The sequence below is a fragment of the Squalius cephalus genome, assembly GCF_949319135.1.
Source record: "Squalius cephalus genome assembly, chromosome: 11".
Taxonomy (NCBI): Eukaryota; Metazoa; Chordata; class Actinopteri; order Cypriniformes; family Leuciscidae; genus Squalius; species Squalius cephalus.
The window spans coordinates 15,475,050-15,492,433 of record NC_137132.1 but is presented as its reverse complement, the minus strand read 5'-3'; the positions used below and the strand labels follow the sequence as shown (position 1 = coordinate 15,492,433).

Genomic DNA, 17,384 nt, shown 5'->3' with positions numbered 1-17,384 from the left:
CCCTCTCAGCCAAAACACACTTCCTGTCCCTGCATTCCAGACTTCCACCCCCTCCTCTTCAGCTCACTCATTCGTTTGAACGAAATGCTGGAGTGAAAGAGAGGGAGCAATAAAAAGAGGCAAAAAGGGAGAGACTGCAGAGCTTTTGTTTACTCTCGCTCAGTCCCCAAATCAGTAGGGAATGTGTTCATCAAGTTCTGCCTGTCATCGTACAGCACGTAAAAGTACATGTGCATGGTGCTGACTGAGTGGAAATGTGCCTCAGGACTGTGGGTGACTTGTTAGGGCTGATGGGAGATTAGAACTAGTTTACGGGAAATACAGTGCTGCGAGGCATGTGGGTGAAATGTCTTATCTACAACACCAGTGTAAGTGAGAGTTCATGCAAAGTAATAGAAAGAAACATCCTGAAAAGTTGTCATCTCCCAAATATTTGAAAGAAAATATATAAATTGCATATATACTAATCAAGTCACATTTATTTTTATAGCGCTTGATACAATAAAAATGGTTTCAAAGCAGCTTTACAGTAATAAACAGGGATATAAAATAACTAATAATGCAAATTTAATCAAATATGAGATTCAAATTCTGCTGTAAAACAGCTATAGCAAGATAATAGTGTCATTATTCAGCTCAAGTCGGTTTAGTGTTTAATATACTACACTTTCACTTCAGAGTAATAAAGAAACAACTTTATGACTCACAATGTGGCTTAATATATTTCATAAATTATTTTTATATTTCATTAAAAAAAAATGAACCTGCCAATTGCAATATCAAATCTTCAGGGAAGGCTTTCCATAATGCCTGCTACAGACTGTGTGATTTCACATTATATGACATGGATGTAATAAACTTGGGTACGACATGTATGTAGACTGTACAATGATGACACCTATTGAATTGTAGGCCATGACACAAGTTAGTATAGAAGAATAAAACATCATCAGCGTACACCTGTGGTAAACAAATTGAGCCAGATGAATTGCACTTTGGCAATTGCTTTTATGTTCGGTGAAAAAAGAGGAGGAAGCGAAAGAGGAGAATAAGGACACGGTCATGGCTAGGGAAAAGAGAACAACTTGGCCATGTCAATTTTGCAAATGAAGCTTGATGCAAGTAGTTTTAAGTTTCAGCGCCGTGATCAATACACCATTTCATGTTGCATTTTTATTGGCTAGTCAGTAGACGTAGGTCGCTGCTGCAAACACACTGTGAGATGATAATGCTACATTTCTGACAGTGTCAGAAAATGATCGCAGGCAATCTTTGGTCGCAACATCGTCACTGTACGATGTAGGACAACCGTTTAGGAGCCACGATCGCAGAAATCACCATGATTGGTCATCTTTCAGCTGGGCCAGCCCAAAATCGTACAATGTGTACCAGGCGTTAGATGTTGCAACATGGCTGTGGGAATTTCCTCAAGCACAGTAGCATCATTCAAATACTCACCACATTTTATTTAGAGATCTTTACATTGTTTTCCAGGTCAACGGCTGCATGCTGGACCCCTTGCCCCCCGTGGCCGTTCGCAAATCCAGCGCCTCGTCTCCCAGCAACATGATGGAGATGTCTATAGACGAGGGCATCGAGACAGAGGAGCTGGACACTGAGGATGATCATACCCATGTCTTCAACGCCTATCAGACGGCCCGCTTTGGTCAGCGCAGACACACGCTGTCTGAGGTCACCAACCAGCCAGGAATTGTGACCAGTGGAGGTGGGTGTGGCTTAGGGGTAACCACATAGTTGTAGGTTCAAACCCCACTCCATTGTCAATCAATCAATTTGAATAAAAATGACAATGAATTCACAATAATCTACTATTTCAAAACTGTCCCCCTGTAGTCAATAATTGTATCCCTTAAAACTCGAATGTAACTACACCCTTGCCTCATTTAGTAAACGCGGTTCTATGAATATGTAAATTAGCCCCGCCTCCACTCACTCACACCAGCTCAGAGATCCACTCGTTGACGTGATTGGCTACAAGGTAGTTTGTGACGTCAGAAACCCCAGCGATTTCAGACCGCGTTTTTGAGACTGTCTTTGGTTCACTGCAGTTTTAAGGAGAAAATACTCAGCAATGGTGTTGACTTATGAATTTGCACATGGTTTGTCTTAAAGCATATTAAAACACCACATAGACATATAAACAACATTAAAAGTTTGATTTTCACCACAGGGGGACTTTAAGATTATAAATGAGTGTCATCTCATTCTCTTTACCCAGGTAAACTGTTCAGCATGGGTCATAACCCCTCTCTGGGTAGCGTGGACACAGAGTATGACATGGGCTCTGTGCACAGTGACTTCAGTCTGCTGGAGGATGCGCCCTCTCTTAACGAGGTGGTCCTGGCAAACACACCCGTCACCCGCCTGACTCCGCCCTTCATCAGCGCTCGTCCCGCTAACCCCACCATGCAAGCGCTGAGCACCCAGAGGAGAGAGACACACAACCGCTCTCCCATCAGCTTCCGCGAGGGCCGCAGGGCGTCAGACACCTCACTCACTCAAGGTGAGCAGCATCCTGTGCTCTCCATGAGAATAAATACACAAAAGTTTAGGGACAAAAATATATATATATCTATTTTTTTTTTGTAAAGTATTTTTTTATTGAGCACCAGTGATACAGGGCATGTACATATACATGAATACAAAAGGCAACAATTGTAGAAACAATGCTCACATTTTCTAATAGTAACAACTCCCCTCCCCTCCCCTCCCCTCCCCTCCCCTCCCTCGTAACAGGGGACATTCATCCAAGGCAAAAAATAATAAATTAAGACAGAAATAATTGAAGTAAAAGAAAGAAAAAAAAAAAGAAAAAGAAAAATAATTAAAAAAGAAGTATACACACAGACTCACTGCAACTAAGGCTGCACACTTCACAGGACATTTGGTTCACAAAAATATATATATATTTTTTACAAAATTAATATATTTATTCAACAAAGACATTAAATTGATTAGAAGTGTCAGTGAAGAATTTTATATTGTTACAAAAAAAACTTTTTCAAACAAATGCTGAAAAAAAATCTACACAAAAGTCTCCACAAATTTATTGAGCAGCACAACTGCTTTCAACATTGATAATAACAAGTTTCTTGAGCATCAGATCAGCATATTAGAATGACTTCTGAAGGATCATGTGACACTCAAATTTGTTATGCTGATGATGTCATTTCTATTACATAAAATAATTAAAATAAAAAAATACTAAAATATAAAATAATTTAAAAAAGTGCACAAGTTTTTACAAGTGGTCTCAGACATCTGAACCCCACTGTGGTACATGCATTATATTAAAACATTTCTCTGCTCTTCCTTGTCTTCTCTCACACTTGTTGTTCTTTTCACACACTCTCTCCCTGTTTCTCTCTTGTTTTCCTCCTCTAAATGCCCCCCCCCCCCCAACCCGTCAGATGATTCATTGAGTGAATCAGAGAACGCTTTGAAGATTAGGCCAACTCTGTCCTATTGAGTTCTCTCATCCTGTGGCCTGAATAATTACCCTTAATCACTTGAAGCCCTAAAATAACCTGAGAGTCCCTTTTTTCAACCCATCTACCCTCTTCCGTTTAGCTGCAGAGAAGTCAAGAGCCACTAAACAGCATTTTAATGGGCACTTGAACGAAGAATAAAGCATTTACACCCATGTCTGAACATATGTTCTCCTGAAATAGACTGATTAACAACTTTAATAGAGGTCGCATGGTAGAACCACACAGGAGCAAGCAGAAGTGGCGTGGGCTTGAGGGAATGTGTGTCACTTCCTCTGTTCTGACACTCCCATGTAAGAATTCATGATGACACAGGGGGTGGAATATCATCTGATGATCACTAAATCATTTGGAAATAACAGTGCTATTATTCATAGTCTTACTCCTCTCTCCATGTAGGCTTGGTGGCCTTTAGACAGCACCTACAGAATCTGGCACGGACCAAAGGTATCCTGGAGCTAAATAAGGTGTATGAGCAGATGGGCTCTGGAGAAACCCCTTCCCTGGGGCTGCTGAGCTCTCAGGCACATCCACATGGCTTATTGGACCCTGCACTACAGGTCAGTCCACCAGGGGAGCTACTAGAAAGCACAGATTTGAGCTAGCCTAAAATAGTTTTTGTAGTATCTCTAATGCCGGTTTCAGACTACACGATAATTATTGTGTCAGATTTGCAATTTTGACTCCTAATATCGTATTGTGGACAAAAAACATGTCAGACACGTTGCTTCCCGACCAAATTATTGCTTGCTGTCTTTAACAACATGTGTAATGTCATTGAGATTGAGGAACTATCGACTGACGTGTTGTGAGCGTAAACAAACAATGGCTACAGAAGCACTGTGTTTTGAACTGGATGTCTTGTCATCAGAAAAGCCCCAAAAACAAAGAATGACAGTTGACACGTTTCTAGATTGCACGAAGAGGACAGTATGGAATACTCTAAGAGAACTTTAGGTAAAATATCGATTTTTATTTTTAGCCAGTAGTAAAAATAAAAGTACTCACCTGGTTGCTGAAACACCTCTGCTTCAATAGTAGATGTGTGAATAAATTCTAGCCTTTCCATTCTTAACCAACGTACAGTTGGAAAACGGACTCGAGCGTTTGAGCAACCAAACTCACATCTCCAACCTATATTGCTCTGTGACGTGTCAACGGTAGTGATGTCCGGTTCTTTTTCCGGATGTTCACGTTCTTTTTAGTGAACGTGTCAAACCAGTACACCAAATCAAAATGAATCGTTCAAAACAGTTTGCGGGCTGATCCACAGTTTTCTAAAGTTACTCGCTTTCGGACAGTCCCTCCGACTCGAAATAAACCAATATCCCGGAGTATATGTTACTCCAGTAACTCCAACAGTTCACTGAACTGAGACATGTTGTGCTGAGAGAAGTGATGAGCACGAGCAGCTGATGCGTGTACTACCGAACGCACAGGTACCTGTACAGCCACGGTCGCTTTGGTAAGGTGGTATTTATAGCGTAGGAGGCGGGATGCTTTAGATTCTAGAGAGCATTTGATTGGACAGAACATGCGATGACAAGCTGAAGTCCGTGGTGATGTCAAAAAAATCTGTGATCCATTTTAGCGGAAGTGAGAGACTGTAAAATTTGATTGCTTATTTCTTCTAAATGCAATTTTTTTAATTGTTTTGGATCACACCAGCTTATTCATAACCTTGAGGCTAACCTATTCATACTAAAATCTGAAAAACTTACATTTTGATTTCAGGGGACCTTTAATATAAGGTTTAAACAGGGCCATAAAGACAGGAGTGCTGCCATAGCTCTACAAATCTTTCCTCCATTACACCCATACTGTCGTCTCTCTTTTGTGTCGGCATGTTTGAAAGCTGTGTACAGAAGAGCTTTTGTGCTCCTGTTGGTCAATGTCACAGATGTGACGGAACCCGTCTTGGAAGTCCGGAAAAAGTTGTCGTCCACTATACGAGATAAAACGATGGATTCTTGTGTCCTGACGCCCATTGTTGTTAAGAACACCCTACGTCAAATGTATCGTGCCAAAATCAGGCTAAAATCCTGTAGTCTGAACCGGGCATTACAATTCTGAAGGACCAATGCAGAAGTTTTCAAACTGGGGTCTGCAGAAAATTGCAACAACAAAAAAAATAAGGCTATCAAAATTAACAGTAACTTGTGTTATTAATATTTTTTTAAACAGTTACCAAATTAGATGATATTACGGTTTCATTCTGTTTTCAAAACTGGACAAAACTTATGGCAAAATGTGTATGGCAAACAGTAGAGCATTGGCGCTTGCAACACCAAGGTCATGGGTTCGATTCCCAGGGAAAGCAATAACTGAAAAGAATGTAAATGTGTACCTTGAAATGCTTGAAGTGGCTTTGGATAAAAGTGTCTGCCAAACGCATAAATGTAAATTTAAATAATAAACAATTCTACATGTATATTTGATTTATACATCTTATACTCCTCTAGTATTGTTTAGAAAAAAGATACACTGGTACACTTGCATTGTCAGTACAAGATCTTGACAAGAATAGAATAGAAATAACATCACAACATTTATTTCCATCAAGAGGTGCATACATTTTTGGTCAAGGTCTTGTACTGAAAATGCTAGAGTCAAGCAATCTGTAAAGTCTACTCCAACACATCCCTAAGTCTTTCAATGAATTCAAGGTCTGGACTCAGAGGTGCATCAGTTCATGTGTGAAAATGATTCTTCATGCTGCCTCCCAACCATTCTTTCCCAATTTGAGCCTGATGAATCTTGACATTGTCATCCTTGAAATATTGCCATGATCTGTCTTCCTACATGGTTGCTTAAGAAATGAAAAGCTACACACTTTATCAATTAGGGTTAGAGAAGAACTGTTGCCAAACAAGCTAGAAACGTAAAAATCACTGCTATAATGATCCAATCATAGACTCTTAAGCATTTGCCTATTTAAATCCAAACAGCGGCAGGGCTGTGTGTGTGTATAGTTATTTTCACATAATATTTTTTTTCCCATGTTGTTTTCACGAAGAGACCCTTAGTAATCATTGTCTGCATTCCACCGGTGGCAAATAGGTCACAGTTGAAATAGTTGAACTATGAGTGTTGCGTTAGAACGCTTGACCTGCACACAATACTGTAGCTTGAAACTTTGCTCAGTAAAATTTGTGAACAGGGAGAAGGCCTTAATGCTGGGATGCTGGTGCAATAATTGCAACATTCCCAGGTTGAGGTGAACCAGGGTTCTAAGACATTATTGTGAAATGTATTACTCCGAGAAGCACTGCGAGTTACTTTTGTTGAAAAGTTCCAGAACGCCCTTACTTGAACTCTTCTACCCTTCTAACCTCCCTACTGACACACAGACAGCCCGCTTATGTAATGACTGGAGAAGAAGCAGCCAATTGTCAGTTGTTTACTGTCCATCCGGTAAGCCCGCTGAATGCGGCCATTGTCGAGTAACAGGCTGGTAGCTGGTGCCCATTGCTCCATGCAAGCCGAAGACAGAGATTTAGTATGAATCAATGAATAAACACTTATGGGAATAACTAGTAGGGGTACCGCACAGGGCAGGCGCCAGTGTCTAGATGAAGTCCAAGAAAAAATCTGCTCTAAATCATGTTCATTTTAGTGAGCTAATATAGTAGAAAAAAGAACAGTGAAAAATGATCTTCCATTAGAAGCATGTGGCATTGTGAGTAGGATCAGCTACTGGAGCAGACAGGCATGTTTTTCCCTCTGGGTCACTGGACAGCTATTCAGCCTTTTCATAACCAAGTAATGAATTTATGCATTTGAGTGCACAGCCGCCAATGTGGCCACCTAGCGCACCGCTGACATGTTTTCTGTGTGTATGTATGGTTTGTGCAGGAGGAAAGAGGTCACCAGCATGACATGGCTCTATGCTCAGGTGGAACACACCCCGCACTGTTGTCAAGGAGACAGAGTCTGGAGCCGCAGTACCTCTCTCACAGAATACAGGTGACGCACCTTTATTTCTGCCAACGTCATTCAGCTAATGATCATTATAGTCCATCTAAGATGTGTGTACACTTACAAAGCACATTTCTGAGGCTTCATGGTCTACAATAGTTGCTTAGTAATGATAGGTTAAGACAAGCATAAGTATTACTACTGCTCAGACAGTCTTATCTGGATGAACAACATAGCAAGATGCTAGCAACCATCCAGAATACCATAGGAAATATTTGGGGTGCGGGAAAAAATCGATTCATATATTTAAAAAATCGATTTTCATCGATTCACAAATTGTGTTACACTTCTTTGACTTCGCAGTACTACTTAAAATTACTTAAAGTTATTGACGTTAATCACAATAAGCCGCGAACAAGGACTCGTTCAGTTCTCTTTCACAGCTACACACAATTGTCAAAATGCAAATCGTGTGGACTGTGGAGTATTCACTGTTAACAGAGTCTATTTTTCCTACGCGAACGAAAACAAATGGGAGAAAATCGGATGTTTAACAGTATATTAGATCCGTGCATTCATTCTTAAAGGGACAGCAGCCTCATAAACTGTTGCCATCCGTTTCATTAATGTTAATTTAAAAAGAAACTCACTGCTTTTGACTGAATCACTTTTATATGAATCAATTTAACCTATGTAGTAACCTATGCTACTGTACCAGGAAAACGTGTTTGTAATGCGCATCTTTGTTTCTATTTTTAATATAAAGAAATAAAATAAAATTGCCTGCTTTGCTTTATTACAGATGACTAATGATTGTAGTCCGCTTAAAGGGCATTTGTTTTATATTGGATTGACTAAAATGGGAAGAAAAACTAAATTCAGTTGGATTTTTTTTCCTTCTAGACCTATTAAACTGTCTACCGCAGTCAAATAAGAAAAGCAAAACAAAACAGTAAATAACAATCAAATCTATGCACATATCGAAATTTGATTAAAAATCGATTTGAATCTAACCGTGAGGTACCAAAAGATTCCCACCCCTAGCAAATATATTCCAACATGCTTGCAACCACATAAAAACATGCTAGCAGCCACACAATACCTTTGGCCACTAAGTTTTGCAGTAAGCCTTGACGTTTGATGTTGAAATATATTATTTAATACTTCTCTGCTGTTGGTGCTTAGCTCCCTGTTCTTTCCATTTCCTGTCCTCTTTCTGCTATTTCTATCAATTAAAGTGATAAAAGGCCAAAGGTTCACTGCAGTATTTCTCAAGATTTTCATGGCAGTGCTGAAAGATTGCTAGAGCTCTGCATTTCACAATCCTTGATGTTGTGCATCTCTGTACAGAAAGCCACACTGATGGCCAACAGCCCCAGCAGTTGTCAGATGTTCTGCAAAGAAACTCCTCGCAGTCTGGAGCAGCAGCTGCAGGAACACAGGTACTACCCTTTACTGCGGTCTTTCTTGATGTCAAACAAGTGATCCGTCTATTAAACCCCTTCTGTTCTGATACGCAGGCTGCAACAAAAACGTCTATATCTTCATAAACAAACTCAAATGCAGACATACTTTAACCAGATGCATATTGTGGAGGACCCTTACGCTCCCTGTGCAACCATGGGCCACCAGGACTCCGGAGCCCCACCTCAGCCACAGGGTTTGATCGCAGCAGCACATCAGCAGCCGCAGAACCCCCAGACCTCACCTCCGTTTGCACATGCACAGCCACTTGGCCACCTAATGGAGCCCAACCCAGAAGCCCTAGCGTATGAACCCTACCTGGGACATTACTCTCAGATGCAGCCTCTACCACAAAGCTTCTCCGCTCAGCTGCAGCCGCAACAGCACGAGCCCCTCAACTACACCTACTCGGCCTGCGATCCAAGCCACTCCCTCTCAGGAGAAGCACTGTACCCGGAGCAATACGACTATCCGCTTGATCCCGGGCAGCCGCCTCAACCCGCGGAGGGCGGCGCGGCTGGGTACGAAGGGTTGGCATTGGCCGACCCATTTCTGGACAGCGAAATGATGGAGACCGTGGACCCCCAGCATGGTTTCGTACTGGTGAACTAGGCTGAGACTCGAATAACCAGTATTACCTTGATATCTGACTCACTACGGATGAATTGACGGATGAGATGACGTCACAGGGACGGATCGAGTTTTGTACGTTCGACGTTTAGGTTGTTGCGAACGTGAGCTGTGATCTTTATACTTTACGAAACTCCTCCCTACCTCCCTCCTCGTTCTCCAGTGGTCCCACCTGCTGCTCTCTCACAATAGAGTGCCGGATGGCGTGGCGTTCGGGCCAGTTGCGTCGGGGGCTCACCTCGTCGCCTCCAAGCTGACCGCAGGATAGGAGCTGCTCGCTACGCGCCATATGTAGCACAAAGACAGCCTAGATCTGCAATACAGAGCCTGATCGACAGCACAACTAAATATTGACACGTTTTGTACTGAACAAAGTCAATCGAAGCGTCTGACTTTGATTACGAAAGACTAGTCGTGCACACTCGATAAGTGCAATGTTAGTTTAAAACACATGGCAATATTGAAGCAATATACTGATTCATTTAGAACTGAGAAAAAAAAAAAAAAAAAAAATGAAGCCATAAGTAGGAACTGCATCACCCAAAACTGCTACCACCGGATGTTTCTCAACTTCTAAACGGCTCAAGTCCAAATCCACAGATACTTGTGGATGAAGCTGTGATTTTCGATTCTTTTTTTTCACTGGATTTCCTCCTCTCGCTCATCCTAAAGGCCCTGAAAATAACAAACTGTTCTCCTCAAACCACAACAGTGTTATTTTGTTTGCTAATATTGCAGTTCTTCAGAATCTGCACTCAAATTGGTGTACTGTGAAGGGATGAGTCATGACTCTTGTATGTCAGGTGACATTATCACCTCCATGGGCGATGTCGGCATGCATTTGAATGATTTAGAGATTTCAATTATTATTTTGGTGGTATTTACCCCTTTACACTAAAGAATACATCAGCATTCACGTTTATTCACAAGACACTGGATTGTTCGGCCAATTCATTGCATTTACGACAGACAAAACAAAGATTGTTTTTGTTAGCAGCACTTAGTAAATCTGTTCTACTTGAAATGACAGTCTGTGACTAAACCCAGATATCAGATCCTCTACAGAGAACGATCATGACGCAAATTGATCGCAAGGTTCGGGGCTTTTAACAGAACACGCATTAAGGCAGATAATATACTGGAGCACTTTGTCATGGAAGCTAAAGTTAATGTAGCTGAGGAGACGGCAGATTGGTAAGATGAATCTGCTCTGCTAGTTTTGTCAAATAAGAGACAAATTCATCTCTTTCCAATAACTTTCTCTCCGCGAGCCGGCGCTCTCTCAAAGAAGGATTCCGAGAGAGCGCGACTTAGCGATTGTTTTGTGTAACATAGGGGTTAGAAACTTTGGAAGTGCTTTCAAAATGCAACAGATTTTGTATTTAATGTGATAGTGTTCCGTGTGCCTTTTTCTTCGTTCTTTTAAGTTAAGATCTTAAAGGGATAGTTCACCTAAAATGAACATTCTGTCTGCATTTACTCTCTACTCACAAACTTGAATGGCTGACTTTCTTCCGTGAAACACTTCACAAGCGTCAAAAAGGACATATAACTATCATGAAAGTGGCCCAATGAGTTTGGAAAAAAAATGACAGATTTTCTTTTTTGGGTGAATTATTCTTTAATAACTTTGTTTTTCAGTTTGATTCTGTTTGTATTGTTACAGGACATATGTAGACCCAGGTTTTACAAAGGTACAAAACCAAAGTCCCCTCAGAAATGTTCCTGTATAACCCCACCATGTGGAGTTTGGAGCTTCTTGGACTGCTTCGTAAATGTGCTTTTTCCTTTTCTTTTTGTCAATCAGTATATGCCGTTGAAAAGTATTAATAGCAATATTTCTTATGAATAGTTCAGAAAGAGCAGATTAGTGAATGTGTTGCCATATCATAATCACACCTGCTGGCGAACACCATTCCTTGGACATTCTAGCCTACTATTCTACATTTACCTTCAACATGGTTGTTGACCACACATAAGCTAATGTGCTGTTAAGATTAAAAAAGGTTTATTGAACTAGTGTTTTGTGTCTTTATTTCCTGGTGGGATTTTCACTATCACAAATCACATTCTGAGGGGCTGTTCGTTTACACAACAGCAGAATACAATTCACACATAGCTCGTTATTTATCGGAGTGACAACCGCATTAGGCTATCCGAACTCACAACTGGATTTCAACGAAGTCCTGCTGTGTGAACGGAACCATTGGACTTTTCGCGTCATACTGCACAGACGCGTGTGTGTTTAGCAGATTTTCACGATTCGGTAACTTGCACTTGCAGAGTCGCAGTCACAGATATGTATGGAAGCTTGTTTCCGCCACTGAATAATAAATAAATAAATAATAATAATTGCGACTTTTTATCTCACAAATCTCACGAGATATAAAGTCGCAATTCTGAGAAATAAAGTCGCAATTGAGAGATATAAAGTCAGACTTGCACGATATAACGTCGCAATTGCGTGTTATAAAGTCAGAATTGTGAGATATAAACTATTCTGTGGTAAAAAACAATTCTGAGCCACAATTCTGAGAAAAGATGTCAGAATTGCGAGATATAAACTCGCAATTGCGTGTTATAAAGTCAGAATTGCGTGATATAAAGTCGCAATTGCGAGAAAAAAGTCAGAATTCTGACTTTATAACACGCAATTATGACTTTATACCTCGCAATTATGACTTTATAACACGCAATTGCGACTTTATTTCAGGCAATTCTGACTTTATATCTCGCAATTCTGAGAAATAAAGTCAGAATTGCGAGATGTAAACTCGCAATTGTGAGATAAAAAGTCGCAATTATCTTTTAAAATGTTTTATTCTGTGGCGGAAACAAGCTTCCATAGATTGTGTCATCTGAAGGTTTTCGACACAGTCACTGCCAGGAGCTCCCGCCACTTTCGTGGTCTGCGCGACTCCAAATGTCATAAGACTTTACTGTTTTATAGACGTTGCCATCTTTGATATTAGTTTAGTCGCATCGGTTACTCGTTCATGCAGACGGTTAATCCAGCTGCTGCTGCTGTGTGAACGGTAACATTTTGAAACTCAAACGCGCCTTTTCGGCTTCGCACGCATGACTGTTATAAAAAGGCGGTGCTCAAGTTAGATACCATGAATTCAAAAGTGCGATTTTTTTTTTTACAACCTTTCCCCTCCAAACCTGAATTTTCCATTTTTGAGAAAATCCTTGTCCAAACACGGACTTTTCCGGGTGTCCGTGCTTTCACTGTTAATAGGCGGTGCTATGAGACATAATTTGAAAGAGTAGGCTACTCTACGTTACTCCTCCTGATCAAAGCACATGCGAATAAGCTGCAGATCATCAACAATTAATTAAACGGCAAATAAATCAAAACTGCCTAATGTTACTGAAATGTCGACCCGGGATGAGCTACAGGTCTGTGCAAGCTTTAGCGGTGTTAATGGACTCGATTTACTCCATAATGTTTTGATCATCGTTCTGAATCTGATCCAGACACGTATTTGACATAAACGTGATTTTCTCAGCTTTTTGTTCGAAATGTTGGGTTTTTTTTAATGAAACATATTCAAGTGTTGAATGAAGCTAGAATAAAACGCGTTTTTTTTTTTTTTTTTTTTTTTTAGCAGTGTCTGTTCTCTTTTTATATATTGTAGATATTCATACAACAAAATATTCTGGGGGCCATGACGTTTTTGTGAAAATTATCAAAAACTGTGACATAGACTCACTGGAAAATGTTAAATCGTCTGTTTACGTTTAAGATCATAGGCCTGGTTTCACAGGGCTTAGATTAAGCCAGAATTAGCCCTTAGTTTAACTACATAAGTAGCTTTTATAAATGTGCCTTATACTAGAAAATACTAGAAAAAAAAAAACATTACTGGTGTGCATCTTGAGACAATGGCACTGACATATTTTAAGATATATCAGTGCAGGTTGCTTTCAGTTAAAATAGCTCAAACAAGCATTTTAGTCCAAGACAGGCTTAATCCTTATCTGTGAAGCTGGGGATAGAGTATTTCAGACTATGAAACAAATGGAAGTATTTTTTGTCTAAGACAGGTCATGGCTTTAATTGTGTGCATCTATGCTCACCAAACTTTCAATTATCTATTAGAACATTTCAGTTAATGCGTTCAGCAGAGCGTTCAGAGCTCGACCCAAAGGGAGGTTCCTCTTCAGCTGTGATTTTCACATGACCCCGAGCTCACTCGCTTCATTCACACTTCCATGTACGCTCTCGCCCTCTCACTCTCATTCACTCATTCTGATCACAGATGAGGCAAGAGCCTGATTTCCAGACAGCTCACCACACAAGAATGCTCACAAATTACACAAGCGGAGAAACTGCTGTTTTGTTTTTTTCCACTGTTCTCGAAATCAACAACTACTAAATATTTCTCTTGGGCCGTTTTGTGAGTGAAAGGGGTTTTCCAGTTGTTAGAAAAATGTCTATTTGACACGTGCTGTCTGCCCAGTTGAATCGGTTTCTTTTCATTATTATCTGGAACAATGAGCAAGTGTAAAACTATGGTATAAAAATCTCTTTTTGGGTTACTGATCAACTTCCATAAAGCATAAACACCATCCATATTGTTCCTCCTGACCATAAATGCCACAAAATCTCACATCACTTTTGATTATGGCTACACTATTTTTAATCTTGAATCATCTGAATATCAACATTTGTGAGATTTAGTTGAAACAGTTTTGAGGTTAACTGATCTCATTTTGTCTCTGGAAAACAGTGATGACTGTACTATTTATGTTGAATATCAACGTTTTTGTGTCTGTTTGTTAATGAGGGATTTGTGGACACATTCATGTTTGTAGATGTGTGGAGTAAAAGTTGAAGTTTGAAGTAAAAAGATAAAATAAGACCCTTGGGGTAAGATGACCCCTTCAGAATTGGCACAGAAGGCCCCAAGTGGCATCTTGTTATAATGTTATTATTTTTAAAATGTAATGCTTATTGTAATTAATGGGGTTATTATTTAATACTTCCATGAATTAGATGTACAGTTCAGACATCTTTGCTTTCATTAAAACCTATAGGTTAAAGTGAAAACTTTAAATTTGCATGTCTGATATTGACATATCTTCAATTTAAATATGGGCAATTTAACCGCTTAACTGTCACCACCCTTTTTGAGAATGGATATTAAAATGAACTATTCAAACTTAAATGGTTGTAATTCAAGAATGCTTTGGAATATAGACCTAAGTTTGGTCTTGTTTTAAAGAAAACACTCAGCAGATTATTGCACTTCAAAAAATGAAAGTATGAAAAAGTTATGGAAGTTTAAATTTACAGTAAATCAAATTTACTGTGCGTAATATTTTTTTCTTTTATATATAAAATATATATTTTACAAAATATTTTTTACTCCAATATTACTATAACATCAAAGCCATATATCTAACCAAGTTGTGTTTCAAATTTAAAGTTGATATCACAAAAATTGAAGTTCCCATGAGATTTTGTTTAGGCGTAATACCAAAAATAGCCACCGGGCGACATACATTCCATTGAATTTAATTATATCCATTCTGCCATAACAAATTAATACATTTCTGTCCAAATATCCATTCTGTCACACAATATGGAACCTTGAGACTCAGACCGTTCTGACAATATGTGTTTTGTCAAGATTAGAAAAGGTTTTGATCATAAATTATGAAACATGATGACGGCCAAAAGGGGAGGAGCCCGATAAAAGAATTTAGAGTACCGTTTCTATGGTAACGCAACGTCCAATTTCAAAACGGTTTTCACAGGATGAATTCTAAGTTCGTAAGCTTTCAAATGATACCTAATTTATGATAACTACTAAAATATGTGATGTAATAAAAAAGATATATTTTAGAGGATAATATACATATACTTTTTAGAGGATAATATTATTTTTTAATTTTTTATTGACAAATACTATATGTTTTATTATGAACTTTTAGTATGAAAACCAAAGTTTCAATTAAGTGTGTGCGTCGACTTTTTGTGACGGGTCAGAAATCCTGTTATGATTTTGAGGTGCACTCTTGTCATAAATTCATCTATTACTGTTCCTACATAATTTGTAACAAAAAAAAAAAAAAAAAAAAACAGTGCTAAAATATCTATTTAGGAGTCTTAGACCTTTCCAAAGGTATATAGTTTGTCATGATTAGATTAGGATTTAATTGTAATATAGTGAAGTAAACTTCAGCGTCCCGCTAGCGGGATGGTGACAGTTAAATATGCAAAAATTAATTTTACCTTTCAGATACATTTTTTACTGCTTTGTCTGTCATCGGTAATTAAATTATTTAACTAATTTGTCAAGATAACATTTTAAATAGAATGCATCTTCATCATCCTGCACATCCTAAACCACATCTATATGTTACAGTTTAAAAGTAAATCCACATTGTTCTTAAGGGCAGCATCTTCCCCATCTTTCCCAAATCTTGAGGAATTAGAGTTGAAACAAATGTGGTTAATGCAATAATATTCCCATTGCTGTAGAATCATATTATTACAGCATAATTAGGTGGTTCAGACATCTTACCCTCTGAGGAACATCATGATCGGTAATTTATCACAGAATAATTTAGTCAGCTAAAGTGGACAGAAACAACGGATCCAATGAAGTCAGTAATGACTGACCAGTAAATAAGCCTCAGGCACAGAGTGTACTGTGCTAATGTGTCATAGAAACATCTCACACACCAATGATTCGATTTCAATGAATGATTTAACATGAAACAATCAGTCCTTCCTTATTGAGTCAGATTGGTTTCTGACCATGTTGTGAAGTTTTCTAATCCCCTTAAACCATCAGAAACACATCAAATCCTCATTTTCATGGAATTGTGGTTTCCAAATGATGCTTCTCTCATCGGGCTGGAAGTCTGAAATGCATCCTCTGACTACGACAGTTTGTCTCCACACATTTGGAAAAATAAGATGGATCATTTTATAATAACTATACATCTATCGTAATTCAGTTTAGCACTTAAATTTTGGAAGTCATCAGAGTTGGGGAAACTTCTATAGTTGTGAACGGAAGATGACAGCAAATATCATTTTTGTATTTCCATTTGTTCCAATCGCAAAAGATAAAATCTGAGAGTGTTCCACAAATTTTCAAAAACACCCTCGCAGCGTAAATTCATTTTTTTATATAACAACATTACAGTTATAATAATGTTGTAAACTGTACACATTTAAAAATGCTGCTCTTTCTGTTGGCAGCTTGGTTCAAGGAAACTCAACAACAGTGAATGTAGGTCCTTTGCGAGTCGGTTGCATTGTTTGTCTAGTGATTGAAGTCAAATTTAACATTAAATTGAATCCAGGGCCAAAACTGCAACCAGAGATACACTGCACGTATCCTTAAACAAACAATAATGCATTGTTGATTCAGGATGCCTGTAATTTTCTAGTAATCCTGAAGCTTGTTCAGGTATGTTTGATCAGGGTTGGCTAAACTCTGCAAGACAGTAGATCTTGAGGGACAGAATTTAGAAACCCTAGAGTATATTATTGATGCTGCACTAAAAGCATGTGCTGAAGTTTGCCGAGTTTGAGACAATGGCATGATTAAAAGAATGTAATCTTATTAAGTGACATCAAAAAGAGGGATGAATCACCCTAATGAGACACCTAAATTACAGACCGTTTCAGAGGGCTTAAACTCAACTGCTGATGAAAAAAAAAAAAAAAAATCATGCCGTTTTTGTCCAATTAGCATAACCTCATTTTATTAAAGTTGAGTTTCAGGAAGTTGGAGCCCATCCAGTACTTGATGCCTAGATAGGTGCAGTAAGGAAGTAGTGTTCAGCATAGTAGTGAGAGTTGATATCAATGCAAATGAAGAAAAGAAAAGTGGGCCA

At 39.0% G+C, this 17,384-nt stretch overlaps 1 protein-coding gene across 1 annotated transcript in view; it reads left to right on the top strand.

Annotated features, from left to right (window-relative positions):
* sik2b (salt-inducible kinase 2b) overlaps window positions 1-11,537 on the top strand; it is a 38,611-nt gene extending 27,074 nt beyond the window's left edge. Inside the window, exons 10-15 of the mRNA XM_079885090.1 lie at window positions 1,495-1,726; window positions 2,240-2,524; window positions 3,909-4,069; window positions 7,365-7,475; window positions 8,778-8,869; window positions 8,948-11,537. Coding sequence (XP_079741216.1) covers window positions 1,495-1,726; window positions 2,240-2,524; window positions 3,909-4,069; window positions 7,365-7,475; window positions 8,778-8,869; window positions 8,948-9,503 — 1,437 coding nt within the window. The 3' untranslated portion in view covers window positions 9,504-11,537. The remainder of the gene's footprint in view (window positions 1-1,494; window positions 1,727-2,239; window positions 2,525-3,908; window positions 4,070-7,364; window positions 7,476-8,777; window positions 8,870-8,947) is intronic.
* Window positions 11,538-17,384: the final 5,847 nt, after the last annotated feature.